The sequence below is a fragment of the Xenopus tropicalis genome, chromosome 4 (genome assembly GCF_000004195.4).
Source record: "Xenopus tropicalis strain Nigerian chromosome 4, UCB_Xtro_10.0, whole genome shotgun sequence".
NCBI classification, from domain to species: domain Eukaryota; kingdom Metazoa; phylum Chordata; class Amphibia; order Anura; family Pipidae; genus Xenopus; species Xenopus tropicalis.
In genome coordinates this window covers 107,842,188-107,862,000 of record NC_030680.2, presented here as the reverse complement: position 1 = coordinate 107,862,000, position 19,813 = coordinate 107,842,188, and the positions used below count along the sequence as shown (strand labels likewise).

The window sequence follows — 19,813 nt, the reverse complement described above, 5'->3', positions numbered from 1 at the left end:
CAGTTCCCTTCCTGCTTGTTCAGCCCCATACATACTTTATGTTTCTGATCCTCTTCTGTGACAGACTAGATGATATCCGCTTAGATTAGACAGATGTGAGTTTTAATGTACATTTTGGTTGCAAAGCATATTAGGGATAAGAGCCAGAGAGACGTGAGAAGCTTTAGTAGCACTTGACCATATTGCAGCAGAAGCCTGGAGCTCCGATGTGTATGATGAAAATGCTTGTCCTTTGGTTGCTTGGGGGATTAAGAAATATGATTATTGCCGTTATTTGAATTCTGCATGTGCTTAGTACAGGTATGGGACCCATTTTCAGGAAACCCATTACCCAGAAAGTTCTGAATTACTGAAAGGTTGTCTTCCATAGACTCCATTATAAGCAATTAATTTTGATTTTTCAAAATGATTTCCTTTTTCTCTGTAATAATAAATCAGTACCTTGTACTTGATCCCAACTAAGATATAATTAATCCTTATTGGAGGCAAAACAATCCTATTGTGTTTATTCAATATTTAAATTATTTTTAGCTGACTTAAGGTATGGAGATCCAAATTATGGAAAGATCCCTTATCTGGAAAACCCCAGGTCCTGGATAACAGGTCCCATACCTGTACTGACCTGTGGGCTTTTTTTCCTCTTTTAGGTGATTGCAGTGCTGCTTCATGTACCTGGCAAGGTGAAATAATGGTGATTTACCAAACTAGTTTGGGCCTTTTACTTGTCATCTAGTTTCGTCCTGGACAGAGGACTACAAAAACAACCAGGCACAGCACATCTTTTTTTGGAAATTCTGACAAACCCTTGTTTGCTGCATGCAAGATCCAGGAAAAGTCCCATAACTAAAACCCATTGCCAAACTAAGCAGTCAGCTGTTCACCCTAGTTAGCAAGTGACCTATTGCAGTGAGATGGCTGAGAAGTTGGTCACGATTTGACCTGTCTCCTTATGTGACTTAAGCCTGGTGTTTAGCATGGATATTCTGTTATACAGGGCCCTTTTCATTGTTAATGAAAGATGCTCAGCCTTTACTGCCACTGACTGAAGGACCCTTTGACATTTCCATTAAGCTGTATTCGTTCTGGGAATGGGGTATCTAGCCCATAATTTTGTTTAACCTTGTAACATAGTGCACCCAGTGTTCTGTCTCTTACGTCAGTTTCAGTACAAGGCTTCCGCTTAGGAGCATTCAGCTCGCAATCACAAGCGGTAGTTGTTAATTGTTTTATTCTTTGAACAAAAGCTGTGAATGGAACACATACAAAAGGCCGGAGAAAGGGCTGGGAAGGGCTGTTGCAAGCAGAGGTGGGAGGTTAGAGATTTGTACCAGGCTTCAATATTATAGAGGAATCTAAAGAATTCAGTAGTGTGGGAGGGTGAGCCATGGAATTCACTGGGCAGAGTTCATTAGGGGTCATTGGATGGAGGGGAGTCTCTGTTGGAACTGAATTAATTTGGGATTTTGCTCTGCCAGAGAGTTTATCTGCCTGTTCAGCGTATGTTGATGATAAAGCTGAGGTTTGGTTGCTGAGGAGAAGGCAAGTTATGCTGCAAAGGGGATTTTTGGAAATAAACCTTTTGTAACAGGCGAAAGGCAATGTTCCAGTATGGATATCCACTATACTACTTTGACTGAAACCTATGTACAACTAGTTGTATAAAGTCTTTGTTCTCTAACTGTTTGCAAGCATTTTTCTGAGTTTTATATTACTACTCAGCAGCTACTGCCTTAGCCACACCAATAAATGAAATGTATTATTACTTTATTTATGTATCCCCTTGTATATTATCGGTGCATTTTAGAGGACATTTGCTGTTCTTATCCTTATTATAAAGTGCCAGCAAGTTACGCATTGCTCTACATTAATTTATAAGAAATGGGGTTCTTACAAAAATGTAATAAACAAGATAAATAATAATAATCTAATAGTTAGTAGAGATGTACTAATGCCTTATTTTATGTTGTTTCTTTCAGTACTACAGACTGAATACTAAAACCGAAACCCTTGTGTTAAGAGCCTATACCTAGAATGTTGTCATCAACCAGGAGTTTGTGGTCTTTCCATTCAGTATTAGAACAAGTCTTGATCTGATGTTGGGAATCGATAATGGCATTGTTTTGCCAACCCTGCTGCCACTCTCAGTCTGTGTGTGGTCAGCTTTACTTTCAGCTTTTTGTTAGTGCCCTGCAAGTTGTCTAGGTCTGTCTCATCACTACGCTGCCATGTCTGCAGACCTTCCTTTATCTCAGGAAATCCTTACTCTGGAATGTATGTCTAGCCCTGGTGCTCTGTGCTGCTTTGATCCTTTTAAAGGGCAATTTTCTGTTGCCTGGTTTTCAATTTATTAGAATCTGGATTTTGCATGTGTTCCTGTTGGGTGATGAGTAATTATGTATATATTCCTGTCCATTTGTGTATTTGTGGGCCTACTTGCTCACCATGCTGTTTTTGTGTGTGTTTTAATAAATGAAAAAATATATAGATATATCTAAATGGGTTTTTTGAAGTTTGCATTTCTTGAAAAGAATGACCCTTTTTCAATACAATGTGTATGATTTGCCCTTTTCCACCCTACTAGTTAACCAATTTACAGAGATGTCCAAACTGATCTTGCACAGCTGCTGCTGCTTCTGAGCTGGTGGGAGCTGGGAGGTGCAGACCAACATCAGCCAGAGCAGTGCAAGCTGGTAGTTTCAGGTTTGGGATACATTTTAGCAGCCATTGGGAAGCCATTGCCTCAATGCAAAAAAATCAACAATTAGAATCATAAATAGCTCTCTTATACGTACAAAAATGATGTACAGTTTGCTTAGGCTAGTTCCACTGGGCAGACTCTGAGCCTGCCTATAAACTCAGGCCAAGAATCCGCCTCTACACTTGTGGCTGCACCCAAACCCATTGCGCCGGCTTGTGTGCAGCCACACTAAGCAGAATTCGGTGCAAAACTGCTCATGGTACGCACCTTTTTCAAATGTATGGGTGGATTCCCGGCCTGCGGATGAATCCACCCAGTGTCACACCACCCTTATTTTTCATTTAAAGGGTAAGTACTACAGTGTGGCAAAACACAATTTTCCAAGCTCTATTTTGTCACCAGCAGTGTTAAACTAGCAATCTGGGGGCTAGAACCTTCTGATGCCTCCCCCTAGCAGTCCAGGCACCATATATAGCAACAGGTTATTCTCTAGCAGTTGTTTTAGTGAAATTTCCGACACCCCTATGACAGCTGAAGGCATGGCTGCAGGTTGCCTTGCTCTTTCCTACAACAGTGAACACCACAGAGTACCTACAGTACTTAACCTTTCTGTTGCCAAATTAGGGTGCTGACTACTTTAGATCCCATGTAAATGTATATATTTGGATTTGGTACAATGGGCATGTACAATAACAGGCCCCATATTTGTACACTTATTAGGGCAATTAAGTCATCATAAACAAAAGAAGTCTTGTTTGCCTCAAACCCTGAGTGGTTAATATTTTTGACTAATTAACTTACAAAATTACTTTTTGGTGATGGAATTAAACTAGCAAAGTATAATAATTGCACCTGAGAGTGCCTGTTTGCATATTGTCTTGGCTCTCTGCTACCACCTGCTGTCTGCTGCATGCACAACCGACATTTAAACCACTAAGCTCTGAATGCATTACTGTTTTACCTTATTATTGCATTTAGCTGCTTTAACCCATAAATAACTGGATCCATCATATTTCAGGTTACTAAAAAAAAAGGGTTAAATGAACTGTAGTTGTATTTGTACCTTTATCTCTGCTGCTTGTGTTCTGTCCCGGCTGTATTGGCTAAATTAAACAGAGGGAGCAGAACACAAATATATGGGTAGACTTGGGAGCAACAAGCTCTTAGAACTGATCTTTCTTATTCTATTTAGGTTCTGTTCCTTCAGACTGAGAGGCTGAAAAGCACGAAAGCAGGCATTTTCGGTCTGACCTACACTTTGCTCCGCTGGCCTGCACTCATGTGGATACTGCAGTTTTCAGTGCAGGCACAAGGAGCAACGTAGGGAAGTGGTTCGGCTTCTTTTAGCTTCAAGGGAAAACAGAGGCTGAGAGAAGTGTTGCATATGCTCCTAAGGTTACGCTCCTAGACCCCTAGGTTTATGCGAGCAAACTGTTGCTTGTGATTCCGTTTTCTAGCAGCAATTGTAGTGAAACGTAAGTCATTTTTTGTTTATGTCTTCCAGTGATCGTTAAAATATGATGATACAGACAGCTTGGGTCACTGTTATGAAATAATAAGCCTACAAGCGCAATGGGTTAGACGTAGTTTTACGCTTAATACAATTTTTATTGCTATCATTTTAAAGCACAGCTCTGCCTTAAATTAGTTACTTATGTAGTTCTAGTGTATGGCATATATTATGTGCTTGTTAATAAATCTGAAGAATGTATTAGTAACAAAGCCTAGGGCCAGAAATGGAGACTGACTTGAGAAATAACTTTTATCTCAAAAGAGCTTACAATCTACTACTGTGCTGCGTATTACAGCTTTTCACTGCTAATTCCAGTAAAAAAAAAGTCAATTTTACCACTGATAATTCTAGTACGGTTGCTGCCCCATCCTTAGCTGCCTGGAAGGCCCATTTCAGCACTTTATTTGCAGATTTATATTTAAATTGGTATGCTATCAGACAGTTTGCAACATTCTCTCAAGATTCTTTCAAAGCATCTTAATTACAGTAGAGAGGCACATTTTCAAACGTACAGTGAATTAATTCTCTTGACAACATGGGTTTCAACTACAGCTTCATAGCTGTGCGCTTCTCTCTCTCTTTCACTCCCCAGAGGAACCTTGTTGTTCGTTGTCCTTATGTACAAGGTACAGCGCCGAAACTGTATTTTACAAGAACGACACAGGTTATTATGTATTTAAGTGCTGTGACATGCTCCTTATAAACTGTTGATGCCATACAAAGAGAGACCACATCAGTTATATGTCTAGGAGACACAAAAAATGATAGGTGCACATAATTTGTGGGTAAGACCGCCAAACTGATTTACTTCTTGCATGATAACATTAACTGTTGAAGTTTTCTTTGGACAGTATGTGCTACAAATAGTCCATGTAACATAACCCACTGAGGGTATAAGACAGCTTCATATTTCTTATGTAACTTAGCACTATTAGACTGCACCAAGGTAAGAATTGTGTGCGTATTACAATGTCCAGCAGTTATTTGTTTTTTCTTTAACTTTCCCTTCCAGTTCCTCCAGCCTAGCAGTACATTAGAGTAAAGACACACATGGAAAACGTCTATCCACTCTGATCCAATTTCCAAAACCACAAAATATTTTTGTGCTATAATCCACCCCGTTTGTGCACTGACAGGCAGATGTAGTGGCTGTCAGTACTGCTGCAACACTTGCAGATCAAAGCAGATACTTATTTTCTCCACCAGCGTAGAAACCATGGGTGTGCCATTACCCTTACGAAAGAGGCCTCTTTGCCACTTATTAAGTCTGGTACATGGTAGTCTGGGTTGAGGTTGAACTGTACGCCAACTGGCTGTGGCTTATAGACTTGTAAACAATACTCAAACCTATCAAGCCTATAAGGGCTTCATACCACTCTGTGAATGCCAGGCATACTCCTTTAGACTGTTGGCACACATCATGGTTTCTAAACCATCTAAGAAAAGCATGATCTGTCCTGTGTTTGTTGTGTGTGTACTGACGCACGCATGGATAATGTAATGCTAGTACAGGTATGGGATCCGTTATCTGGCCATCTGCCATAGACTCCATTTTAAATTAAATAATTTTTTAAAATTGATTTCTTTTTTTTTCTCTATAATAATAAAACAGTACCTTGTACTTGATCCCAGCTAATATATAATTAATCCTTATTGGAGGCAAACCAATTCTATTGGTTTTATATAAGGTTTAAATATTTTTTTCAATATACTTTAAGGAGAAGAAAAGGTATTTGGGCATTTTATTGCCAATAGATTAGCCACAAGACTCAAAGCAGCAGTTCTGTGAGTGCTTATGGCTGTATTTACACAGACCTTTCTATTAAAGCTTACTTAGTTTTTGCCTTTCCTTCTCCTTTAATGTATGGAGATACAAATTACAGAAACATCCATTATCTGGAAATCCCCAAGTCCTAAGCATTCTGGATAACATGTCCCATACCTGTATATACAATCAGCTGGTACTGGGTGAGCATTGTTGAACCGTGTTGGCCAGCATACATATTAATGAAGGGTTAGTTAAGTTTTGTGTTTAGACACTGGAAACAAGAGCAAATAAGTAGCCATCTGTGTGCACACAGCCTGAGTTGTCCCAGTTGTATTTACTTTTCAAAATAGACAGTAACAATGAAATGAACGAATAACATTTCCTGATAACTGGTTTTAAAGGATATTGCATTTCTGGGGAAGTAAAACTTGGTTATATACTTTCATTGTTAGCTGCCATTCATAGTGTTCAGTAGTGGGCTGTATCATTAGGGTGAGACCTGATCTGGGCTGGCTGAAGTGGTGTGTGTTGTATATCTTCTCCTTTGTGGCCATGTTTAAAGCTGTGGGTACGAGTAGTTCTGTGTGAAGAGATTTGTTTAGATATCCCTTAAGTTTTATACATACAGCAGCTCTGTAGGCAGTTGTATGTCTGAGTAAAGTGTAAAGAGCTTTTCTTTCCATAAGATAGTTTCTATGGTAATGTGAGCCTTGCCATGTCTAACATGCACATCATCTAAATCATGGGACCCATATTAGAAGTTCTCTTTTTAAATAAAAAGGTGGGCATACACATGTAGATCTGCTCATTTGGTGACCTTGAGGTCGGTGAGCTCACTAGCAGGTGGAGATTGCTAAGCATCTTACATACTCATGCTTTAATAGGAACTCTTTTGTTTACATACTTTATATATATTATAACCAGAAGTATACTCATCCCCTTCTAATTAACTGGAATTGTTTGATTAAGCCACACTCATCTTTGCCAGCACAGGTGCAGTACCACTTCCTTATACAGTAACATACAGTTCCATACTTCCTACTTTGCAGTAACTGTTTTGGACAGGCTCTGTTGTGTTCTGCGCAATAATGTCTCAATGCAAAAAGCAGGGTATAGGATAAGTTGAGATAAAAGTGATAAAACCTAACTAGCCTGCATTGAGCCTTAACCTCAACACATCTAATATCTGTGGGATAAATTGGAATGCCGATCTGGGTCAGCACCAGTGTTGGTGCATATCTCCTAATGCATGAATGGAAGCAAGTCCCACCAACAACTAGTGGAAAGCGTTCCCTGAAAAGTAGAGAGTAAAGGTTATTTTAGCAACAAAGCGTCGATATTAAAACCGCTTATGTCGAATTTAATATAGCCTATCTGCTGTAATCAAGAATATGACATAGCAGAATGCACATTTTTTATCTTATTTATGCAAATTACTTTTTAGTTTGACTTTTTTTTTTACATTTCTACCTCTGTCTCTTGTGTTCTGTTAGAAGCATCATTCTATTAAAGAACAGAATGACTTTAGGACTAAAGCACAGATATTACTTTGAGAATTTCCCTTGACACATGGGTTTCTGATACAGCTTTTTGTTGTGTGGCTCTTTATTTCTCTCTCCCTTTCTGTTGGGACCTTGCTGTTCATCAGTGTTCAGTACTAAGATGAAATATCTAGAGAGGCTAAGCTCCTTTGTTGTATGCAATCAAATGGTTTCATGCAGTAGGCCATCACGGCAGAGGGACTTCTACTGGAATAGTTGTTCAAAAACTTCTGTTGATTAAAAACTACTTTCATTTTCTACTTGTATTATCAGTTCATCAGTTTTGAATAGCACATCACACACGGGTGGCATTTGCATTTATACTGGAGGCTAAATTGCTCAAGCTGAAGTATTTTAAGGGGCCCCAATGATCAGATTTGACAATTATCATGTAGTTCTAGTTGAACAGGAAGTGAAATGGCTCACTGATCAAGAATAAGGAAACAGCAATGTTGCAATTACACATTGGCAAACTTGTACTGTTTACTACACTTCAGTTTTGTCTGACCTGGCCAAAGGGACAGTAACATGCTTAGCTTTCTGCATGATACATCTGCTGTCACCAGTGGTGATAACAATTTCAATACCAGATTAGTCATGAGTATTAAAGGTCAGTTCCATTGTAAAATCTCATTAAATAGATCTTGACATGAAGCTCCTGCAGCTGTCTCTGCTCTGACTAAAATTCCATTTTATCTGTGAAATCCTGCAGCAGTAAGCAGTGTTTGGCAGCTAAACCTGAAATGTTAGGGACACAGAAAATAATGCGAAGCATGCGCTTATAACCCGAAGCAATACCTCAATGGGTATGAGGGGTAGGGGGAACGTAATATCAGCGAAAAAGGAATGGTAATTGTGTGATAAGCAATTGTCTCAGATTTGCCATGTACCCTTTTGGTGTTTTAAAGAAGATGTAAACCCCTAAAATGTTAAAATAAATGTTACATTCAATTAATCTTTCCAGTATACTTTCAATAGCTATGTTATGTTTCAAATATGCATTTTGTCATTTGCTTTCACCCTATTCGCGACATAAGTTGTCTGTCAGCTGCACTAATTTCTTTTTCAGCACCTCTGACCCCCATAGCAAAGAATTTTACACAAACCCATTCCCTACACAGTTGTTGTTTGTGTCAGACTCCGCAGACCTCACCTATCTAACTAACCCCTGTGTGCTTGTTTATAAAGTGTTGACCCTTACCCATACCCATATTCCCATATATGCAGAGAAGCTTGCACAAATGGTGCTGAAATATAATCCACCCATTTATATGTAAAGGCTTTTTCCATGTATTCATATGCAGCCAATACTGTCATTGATAGTGATGAGCAAATTTTTTCACCGGGCGTGGATTCACTGCAAAATTCTGCATTTCAGCATTTCTGTGTTCAGTGGGGCTCTAACAAATTTATGTTGACCATATTATGGGATGGATATCAGGGGAAACTGACTATTCATAATGTCAGGTTAAACATGAATAAATATTTGTCCCTCAGTGGATTATAATTTTACCTTTTTTTTTTTTACCTTTTGGACCATGTCTGATAGCATGTCTATTTCTTCACAGTATGAATTTAAAGCAAAGAACATCAAGAAGAAGAAAGTGAACATCCTGGTTTCAGTTGATGGTGTGAAAGTCATATTAAGGAAGAAGAAGAGAAAAGTATGTTTATCCTCTTTCATCTTCTATCTTTGCTGTCATATAGCTGAGTGCTTATAGCAATGTCTAGAAGCTATATGACAACACATTCACCAGCATTTGGGTGGGTCTAGTTTTGTAGGCTGACATTATACCAGTAAATTAATTTCTCTCTTTAGGTTGTTATTCTTGACATTCCTAATAGGAAACACAGGCATGCTTCTGTCTCAGTTTATGACATGATGATTATCATTATTATCATTATTAATAACACATATTTACAAAGCACCAACATATTCCGCAGTGCTGTACATTAAATGGGTTTATACAATGAACATACATCTATCTAATGTACATACAAAATACCAATAACCAAAACAAGTGTTGAACAGGGTCCTACCCTAATCTGCTTGCATTCTCAAAACAGCAACACTATATGCCTTTCATCTGAAGTACCCACCATAGGTTCTTGGGAAGCATCAGACTTCATTGTAACGACTTTTAGTCAGATGTGACAAAGTGGATTGTATTGTTTTATGTGCGTACAGAAACATCTCTATGCAATTCATCGGTTTTGGCAGGAGAGAATGGCTTTCTTGTGGCTTTTGGGGTATAATGGGCATCTTTGCTCTGTGATGAAACATTTTCAAGATAGAATCATACTGAGAAATACATTTGTTCTGTGTTGTAATGTCCTAGATCAAAATGGTTCTAGTATTTTTGCTGTGTACATAAGAAAATATTTTTTCTTGCAGAAAAATGACTTGGCCTGGGATGAAAGCAAGATGCTGGTTATGCAAGATCCTATATACAGGTTAGTGTTCCTGCTATAGAGACTACTGATTAGGCAGTCAAACTTTGTTTTAAAAAAAAACAAAAAAAAAAACCAAACCATTACATAGTTACAAAAACATAGTTACATAAACAGTAGAATATTTAATTTAAAATTGCAGAATCCTCTATACTCCAGGTTTTGAACCTGGAACTTATTTGTGCCTATGGAATCCACATACTTGTGCCATTTAATTCTGTTTGGTTGGCCAGGCTATATTATCTGTGATAATCTTGCCTCCACTATACTGAAAATAAACATACCATTCTTTTCTTCCCTTTCACTAGTATTTCTCATCTGTTCTTTTTCTCCTCACAGGATATTCTATGTGTCTCATGACTCCCAGGATCTGAAGATATTTAGTTATATTGCAAGGGATGGGGCCAGTAACATCTTTCGCTGCAATGTATTTAAGTCCAAAAAAAAGGTGATTGGTCCTAAGGGGCTTATGTGCTTAAATGGGAGAAGGGGTTAGACTTGCTGAGCGTCCCTCCCAGAAACTGATGGGTAGACAACTAATTGATTTATGGAGCAGTAAATATCATTCATAATAACTGTTTGAAGCAATGGTATTCAAAAAACATTCCTGCTGTCATTAAGCAGGAACGACGGATTTATGAATGTGTAGTGATTTTGGTAGTGATATAATCCTTCCTTTACTGTACGCCTAACAAAAAACCCTTGCAAATAATGGATGGGTGGCCTTTCTCTGTGTGGGTGCCCATCCATGCTTGGCGCCACTGCTACTTTCACTATTACCCACCTAAAACATGTAAAGCAGTGCATACTTTGGTTTGTAACCCTTCTTTCCAGAAGAGATTGCAGAACGATCATGATCCATCAATTGCACAGGTCGCCATTAGCTCTTTACAAGCTGCAGGCATATGAAAGTGTGGCTGCAACACTCACCCTGCTATAGTTTTAGAAATGCCAAAGTAAATTGTGCTGACAAAACAATAGGGTTTGTTTACCAACACTGGGCAGTTTTACACTTGGCCAGTAACATATGGCAACCAATTAGTAATTAGATTTGTTGAGCCACTGAAAGGCAATGAAACCTAAAATGTGATTTGTTACTGTGGGTTAATTGTATGCAATGTTAATAAAGCCATAGTGAGATTTCCTTTCAACACACACTAACTCAATGGGAATTCAAGGTGGAAACCCCTCCTCTTGCAGGTTGTTTCCGTGCTGCCATGACGGCATCTTTGGGGCCAGCAGGGGGCTGACTTATCAACCTCTGAGCTCACATTTTTATTGCAATGTGGGTTTTTTCTATTGTGCTAAAACTCGTGAATTTGAATAAGGGTTTCCAAAACATGAATCTTCAAGCACGAAAAACTAAAAAAACTTGAATGCAAAACTTTAGCATCTAAAATCTTGCACATTCATGTAGATTAATGGCATTTGTCCCAGCAAAATGTAAGCAATACAGTATTGGTGTACAGTATTGTGGCATTACTGATTTTCCTGTGCCTTTATCATACAGAGCCACGCCATGCGTGTTGTGCGCACCGTGGGGCAAGCCTTTGAGGTTTGTCATAAGCTGAGTCTGCAGCACACTGAGCAGAATGGGGATGGCAGAGAGGATGCAGAGAGTGACAGAAGCACAGACTCTGAAGGGCAAGGTAACAACAGATTCTTATTTCTTTGCCCATTTTCATATCAGATATTTTTGTGCCTATTCTCTGTAAAGCTGGCCATACACGTGGCGATCCGACGATGTTTCGTACGACCATCGGTCGCACGAAACATCGTCAGATCCGCCACACACCATTCAGGGCTGAATCGGCAGGTAAGGAGGTAGAAACAATAGGATTTCTACCTCCTTCTGCCGATTCAGCTCTGAAGGGAGAATTTTGGTCAGGCGCCTTCTATGGCGCCCGATCAAAATTTTCTAACTTGGCCGATCGGCGAGCCGACCGATTTCAGCAGCTTCCTGCGATATCGGTCGGCTCGCTGACATGCCATACACGCACCGATTATCGTACGAAACGAGGTTTCGTACGATAATATCGGTGCGTGTATGGCCACCTTTACACTGAGCAAATGGCCTTTGTATATTGACATAAATGGGGGAATGTTTAAAGTGGAGTTAATATTAACAGACAGCAAAGACACTTCACTGGTTTGTAACTATCTAAATGTGTTTTTAAGGATTTCTTTTTCAGCCAGTAGAGAAACTCCTGTCATTTATTTGATTGAAATCCTCTGTTCGGTAGTGGTGTTAGTGGCATTTCCACTGCTGCCAGAGACTTCACAGCCACATTTGATTCTGGCCCATATGCCATGAGTGTGACTGTTGACCTTTGCCTGTTCTTATTACTAAGTTGCCAGCCCATCAAGGGAGTTGTTGGGGCAGCCATTTGGAGAATGAGGTTGGTAGGTGGCAGGCCAAGACTGGCATTCTGTGGATACTGACAAATGCCACAGGGGCTTCTGTAAGATGCTATAGACAGTCACTATTTATTGGTCCTCTGGAGGCTGTTGGGCCTCTGTGTACTTGAAATGGCAGGGCCTATTTTTATCCCAGTAGAGGCCTGGTAGGTTGAAGGGTTAATGAGGCTTCTCATACAGCATTCAGTCAGTGGCACTAAAATTATAATGAACATTAATAGGCTCATCATCAAGCCAGTTTTACTGTGCCTGTCACAGGCATGAAGCATATGTGCATTAGGAGCAGAACTTGGGTATGTGGCCCATTTTTAGATTGTATGCTCTTCACCTCTTTTGCAGGGCCCTCTTCACCTATTGTATTGCTTATTGGTTGCTTTGTATGAAAATCACTGTACAGCTCTGCAAAATACATTGGCACTAGTGCAGGTTGAAAAATAGTTGACCTGTACCCAGCCCAAACCCTTTCCAAACAACACTTAACCTGACCCTGCAATCAACCTCTATTTAGTGACCCGCACCAAACCCACCTCATCTCTGATGTCACAAAGGGGGTGGGCAAGCAAAATCCTATAAATAGAGGGTGCTGGAACGGTAAACAGTAAGGTCGTGGGCGGGGAGGGCAGAGGAAAAGCTCAGACTGAACCTGCGACAAATGGCAGCCAGAATCCGCCTGCCCCATGCATAAATGCCCGGGACCCAGGCCTGCTTGCACTCACTAATTGCCACTTTATAAATACATGTTAATAAAAACCTTTATTTGGTATAGGCTGCCAATCTTTGTTCCATATCCATCTCCTTTGTGTCAGTTCATCTACTCTAAGTGGCACTTATTCAGCACCCACATTTAGCCTTTTAACATTATGATTCACAGTGTCTTTTATTGTTTTGCGGCTGAAATCTCTTCTGAAACTCGTTATTTCTCCCTGATCTCACCAGTGACGCAAACCGTAGCCAGTGTGGTTCAGGCTGCTGAGGAGACAGATATTGATGCACTTGATATTCCTTTGCCTGAGAGGGAGGGGCCAAGGATTAACCGTGGAGTGACCGATTTGGACGCTGTACATAAGGAGGATGACAGCAGTTTTGAGAACAAGGTGAATACAATATGATTACAGGTATCGGACCCCTTATCCGGAAACCCGTTATCCAGAAAGCTCCGAATTACGGAATGCCCGTCTCCCATAGACTCCATTTTAATGAAATAATTCAGAATTTTAAAACTGATTTCCTTTTTCTATGTAGAAATAAAACAGAACCTTGTAAATGATTCCAACTAAGATATAATTAATCCTTATTGGATGCAAAACAATCCTATTGGGTTTAATTAATGTTTTATTGATTTTTTGGTAGACTTAAGGTATTGAGATCCAAATTACGGAAAGACCCCTTATCCGGAATACCCTTGGTCCCGAGCATTCTGGATAATGGGTCCTATACCTGTATTAGGAATAGAATGTGAGGGTAATAAATTAAATTCCTTTAAAATAGATATTAAGCTGTTAAAGCTATAAATATTTACAGACTTGATTTATCTTTTTCTAGGAGCCAGTCAAACCTGCTTCCCCCAAGATGCTGCTTCCATCCAGCAGTGAGCTCCCCCCTGGGTCTCCCCTATCTGTTCATCATCAAATACAGCTTCTCCAACAGCAGCTTCAGCAGCAGCAACAGCAGACGCAGGTGGCAGTGGCTCAGGTAAGTACACCGTTTCCCAGAAGTATCTTGATATTTGTTTTTTCTTTTGCCATGACTTAAGTTGTCTGTGTGGTTCCTGCCTCTTAGCATATCTTCTTTTGCTCCTTGGGCTCCTTTGCTTTCCTGCTACCTATTTCTATTTGGTGCTCACTTTAGCCTCATTTGCATTTTTTGTCTCTAACCACTATTACAATTTCTTCCTTCATCAGGTCCATTTGCTGAAAGACCAGCTGGCTGCCGAGGCTGCTGCAAGACTGGAATCTCAAGCCAGAGTCCATCAGTTGCTCCTGCAGAACAAAGACCTGCTGCAGCATATCTCCCTACTGGTCAGACAAGTGCAGGAGCTGGAGTATAAGCTGTCTGGACACAATGCCAGTAAGTGTACACAAAGTCCAAGTTACTAGTACCACAGGAAGCAAAGGTGTTCTCAAAGTTTTGGATTGAGTGCAGACTTCAGTAGGACCAGATCAATATTGGAAATATTGACTCGAGAATGGGCATACCCGCTTTTTGCTCTAATGTATCCTGTAGTGGCCAGGAATGGTAGGAATTTTGCAGCTAGGAACTTCTCTAGCTAATAATAAGGTATCCATAACAATATCCAATATTGTTAACGCATTCAGCAATGTTGGGTACCTCTGCTAGAAAGGCACTTGTTAAATTGAAGAGATTAAATTAGTGTTGTGCCTGTTTCCCCACCATCCTTTCAACCTCAAACCTCTGCATTTAACCAGTATTAGCCCCTTAAACTATTTTCCTCTTTCTACTTCTCCAGTTTCTTCCAATCCCTATCACAAATACTACTACTACTACTATGTTTGTTTGTCCCATTCCTTTATTTAGTACCAGTGAAGCAGTGTGTGTGCATCTGTTGATGAGTGAATTCACACTTGGTGCAAAAAGTTGCCATCACTGTTAAGGAGTTAGTTGTGATGTAATTTTTCTTATTGCAGTGGGATCTCAGGACAGTCTCCTAGAGATTACGTTCCGTTCCAGCATTCTGCCGGTGCTTTGTGACCCTTCAACTCCGAAGCCAGAAGATGTTCCCCCACTGACTGATCCTGATTCCTCTTTTCAAGTTTGCAGTCCTTTAGGTAGGACAGACTGCCTGGTGAAGGTGCAGTGTTACCGCTTTCTTCCAGGGGATAGGGAAGGGTCTGGTGAGCTGCTAGGCAGCCTGGAGCTGTATAGGTTTAGAGAGTCAGGCATAGCATCTGAATATGAGTCCAATACAGATGATAGTGAGGAGAGAGATTCTTGGGTACAGGATGAGGGAGGAAGACTGGCAAATGTCTTGCATAGGGACATGCTGGGGGACAGCCTGGAGGATGAGATTGCAGTGTAAATAATGATGAGAGAGAACTTGTTGAGAGAAGCCATTTGCTTTGCTTTGTAATGTTTGTATTGGGGTGGTAAGCTTTATTAATATTATTATTATCTATACCTTATTTGTTTAGTAAAAGGGCAGCCAAAGTAATTAAAGGAAAACTATTGCTAAACTACAGGTTGCACTTTTAGGAACTTGTTTTAATAGAATCAGGCCCAAATGACAGTTGCCTCCCATGGTTCAGATAAGCTGCTTATTTAATTTCATGTATTCTAATGTGTCACTGATTTACCTGTGGCCAAAGAGGCAGTTGGGTTGCCAACAATATAGTGGCACATGTAGACTGAACAGAAAAAACCTATGGGTTATACATTCATATGACACAAAAAGGAGAAATTTCTCTGTCTCTTCTGATCAGACCTTCTGCACGTGCGAGTATTAGGTACCAGATGGCACCCTTTGCAATCTAAGGGGTCAACTAGGATCCATGAAAAAGACATCAATCCCAAAACTTAGCCAAGAGCCCGCACACTCTAAACTAAAAGTTCCCAAACTGGCTCACTATTTGCGAAAACAGATCAAGCTCCATTATTTACATTTACAGATATATTTGTGATTGTTGCCGGCCTGCATTCTAGCTTTGCTTCCTTTTCTTTATCCATGCCCTGTACCACACGAATGGGCAGCTGCCGGTATGGATACGCAGTGGGTTTTTTTAATTTCACAAACTGATTGCAGGGCAGTACACATCTGATCTGTTTCTGAAAACCAGGACAATCTTATGCTTTACTACACTGTCTTAATAACTTCAGGACAGTCTAATGTATTTCTGTATTATCTGTCTGTATAAAGACAGTCTAATGTGTTTCTATATTATCTGTCTGTATGAAGACAGTCCAATGTATTTCCATGCTGCCAATGATATCATCACAGTTGTATGTGTGCGCACACTGTGTATGCTGTCATTACAGCCTAATGTCACTGTGTTTTATTGGTATGTACTGTATCAGAACAGGCTCAAACAGGGATGTTTGTTTTGCAGCCCTCCAATACTTGTAGAACGTTTTCTCCCAGCATCCTCAGCCATCTTTGGTTGATTGGATGTGGATGCTGGAAGTTGTAGTTTACAAAAGCGAATATTGTTCAGTTTGATGCCATTGGTCTCTTGTTTATTTTTCTTGTACTATGATATCAGTAGGTAATAAATTTATTAGTAGAGGTCTACTAAATGTTTAGAAAATGAAGCATCACAAAAGCATTGTCTAACACGTGCACTGACTATGAGGAAAATGCCTGCCTTTGCATTTTCCTGCACTTAAACCAGATTGCCACGAGTAATAGGTTTTACTTGCTCCGATCTTAATGTTATCCAGTGGATAGTCTTTTTTAGGAGGTTTGTTGCCCGCTATAGCGAACATTTAACTGTGTATCTAATCTCCCTGTGTCCCAAGGCACTCATTTTAGGACATCTCTCATTAGGACAGATTTCTGTAATGTCAGGGGGTTAATTTGTAGGAGTGGAAAAGATTACTTTATTGATCTCCCTTAAATTATAGACTACAGTATTGATTTTCCATAAAGGACCAATATACTGTTATGTTTACTTTCCCTTTGTACTTGGCTAATAGAAATATTGAAGCAGATGTATAATTATTTCTCTTTTTTCCCAAGCCTGAAGATATTTACTGGCTTAGCTTCCAGGGTTAGTCCTGCCTGTCTTGGCCTGTTTGTTTACAACTACAAGCTTAATTTTTGTGTAGTTTGTGTGAACAGCAAAAAGAACATGCCAAGTTTACATATTATAATTATCCTTTATTTATAAAGTGTCAGTGTATTCTCCAGTGCATTACAGAGATAGTACATCATTCACACCCATCCTTCCCCTGTGGTGCTTACAATCAAATATCTCATTCATTCATGAGGTCAGTTTCATTATAAACCAGTTAACCTGCCTGTATGTTTTTAAAATGTGGAGGAAGCCCGAGTACAAAGAGGAAGGAAACATGGGGAGAACTATACAAATCAAGAGCATGCCACTTAGTGCTCATTTGTGAAGCACTTGCCCCCCTCCCCAGGTCTGCTGTTCCGGGTACTAAACTCTGAATGATAATACAGCACTTACTAACGCAGTCAGTATTAGGGAAAGGCACCACAGGTCTTGTGCAGAGGCCAGTGGCTATTTGCACAGTGTAAAGTGGAAAAAAAATAGCCCTGCATGGGGCATGAGCTCTAATACCTCTACACGGTAAGATCACACACAGCCAATTTAAAAATGCGAAAAGCTGAACTTACAAACACAAATTCCTTTTGGCACTTTTTACATCCATTGTGGATGCCCCCATTTATGAACACACAGGTAAGAAGAGGGGACATTTGTCCTACATGCGTCAGTTAAGCCTCTGTATGTAAGTTCAATGTATTATATTAAATAACTATCTGCTTTTTTATATTTATATAAATGGGTGTAAGCTGCCATTCTGCTTCCCTCCATTCTGCTTAACTCCCTGTAGTCCTCCATAACACAGCTCGTGCACGCAACATGAACATTTTTCACGATGATATTCAGAAAAGACATGTTCTTTGCACATGATATGCTTAAGCCCTATAATTTACAAAAATATATGACATATAGGCCAAAGCCCTACTTAATATATTTCCCTTAAATACCAATTGCTAAAGGAACTATGGACTTTATTTATTTATTTATTTTTTTAAATCACTTTATTTTCTGTTTCTTTAAATTAAAATTAAAAAGTCTGTATTGCCAAAATACTTATTTTAATATCATGACTAAATTTGGTAAATAGGCTCAGAGTTAACAGAATAGATATTAATATACATATATATAGTGTTATTAGCTGAGCTGTGGGCCATTTTTGTACCAGAGTGATAATGTGTGTCATGCTTTGGTCCAAGGGGGTAATGTAATAGAAGGTTAAGAGTTTGCTATATGTTTAGTCACCTATAGTAACCACTGAGCAAGCAGTGAGTACTTGTCAGCTGAAGCTAGGGGTCACTACACCTGGGCAAATTTTGCACCTCTTTTTTTATATAATAATTACATTTAGTCCAAAACCAAGTCCTGTTCTGATATATAAATTAGTGCTGTGTGTCTGATACCAGGATAAGGAAAGCATTCCTGTCATGTCACAGTAGGCAAGGCATATACATTCTATAATTCAGGGCATTTATGTTTATGTCTCTGCTGTCTTTCTGATTTCTATTTGTTCTTGTTGCTCCAGTGATCTTTGTCACCAGCAGGAGATTCTACGTGTAACTAAAGATTCGATGATGTATTTTTAAGTATTAAATGCTGTTTAGATAATACTCATTGCTGATTTATGTTCTGTGTTCATCTAATTTAACTTGGGGAACTATGGCAAAATATTGTTATGTGATTGTAGGTGGAAGTGCCCTAATCCCAATAGCACAGGATGCTGCAATACGGCCAAGTAAAGAACCACACATGACTATACTGTAATAACCAGACTATTATACATGCAAAAAGCCTAAATATTTTCAATTGGGGGGTAACAGGATAATAGTTGGCATTTACTTGGCTGTAGTCTGTGTGATGGTGCTTGCTGTGCTCTATTGCAGAGAAGGTATTTGGTCCTTAGATCATGTGTTGGTGACTGTATAGAGCAGTGTTGTCTGTTAAGTGCACTTACCTCTTCTTTGTTATAATAAAAATAAACCTTGTATATTTCTACCACTTTTTCCTGTCTATTGTATTCTCTTCTCTCACTTTAACAGTTCTTTTGCTATTGTACATAATAATCTTTTCCCTTGTTTCCAACTGTCTTTCTCTGCCTTTCTGCTAAACTAATACAACTACTTAACAGTACATATCCACAGTGCCAATTATAAGTGCTTTAAAGAGATACTGACACCAGAAATCAAACCTTTTTTTTTTTTTTTTTTTTACATCGATCATGACATTGTCTTTGCATGCTATTTCTAATTTTGTCATAAAAATGTCTTTACATGCTTTTACATTATCTATCTGATCCCCCATGTTCCTCTGTGATGGGGCTGCCATATTTGTGAAGCAGTAATCCATTAGCATTAGATGATATAACTGACAGGCTGAGAAGGGACAGTCAGGTTGGCAAAACAGTCAGGTTTAGGAATTTCAAGTAACAATTACTCACAAAAACAGCCCTATCAGCAAAAAATAATCAAATTGACCGACAGGTAACTTTAAATGTACATTAATATTTTAAAGAGTAGTTTTTTTTTTCACTTCTAAGATATAAAAATACAGATTTGGGGGTACCACTTGGTTAATATGTGTGTGCAATATCATTATTATTTTTACACACATTTTCTGCTTAACTTTTTTTAGTTATTGGTCACAGACCTTAAAGCTCTGGATAACAAGGATTGCCATCTTCTGCTTTTG

The 19,813-nt window shown here is 39.3% G+C and overlaps 1 protein-coding gene across 2 annotated transcripts in view; it reads left to right on the top strand.

Annotated features, from left to right (window-relative positions):
- Positions 1-19,813, top strand: part of nos1ap (nitric oxide synthase 1 adaptor protein) — a 48,591-nt gene that overhangs the window by 17,289 nt on the left and 11,489 nt on the right. Inside the window, 8 exon segments of one of the 2 annotated variants that reach the window (NM_001079247.1) lie at positions 9,089-9,184; positions 9,916-9,974; positions 10,311-10,419; positions 11,482-11,620; positions 13,326-13,483; positions 13,932-14,081; positions 14,291-14,456; positions 15,035-15,175. In NM_001079247.1, the coding sequence (NP_001072715.1) occupies positions 9,089-9,184; positions 9,916-9,974; positions 10,311-10,419; positions 11,482-11,620; positions 13,326-13,483; positions 13,932-14,081; positions 14,291-14,456; positions 15,035-15,175 (1,018 nt within the window). 2 annotated transcript variants of the gene reach the window in all.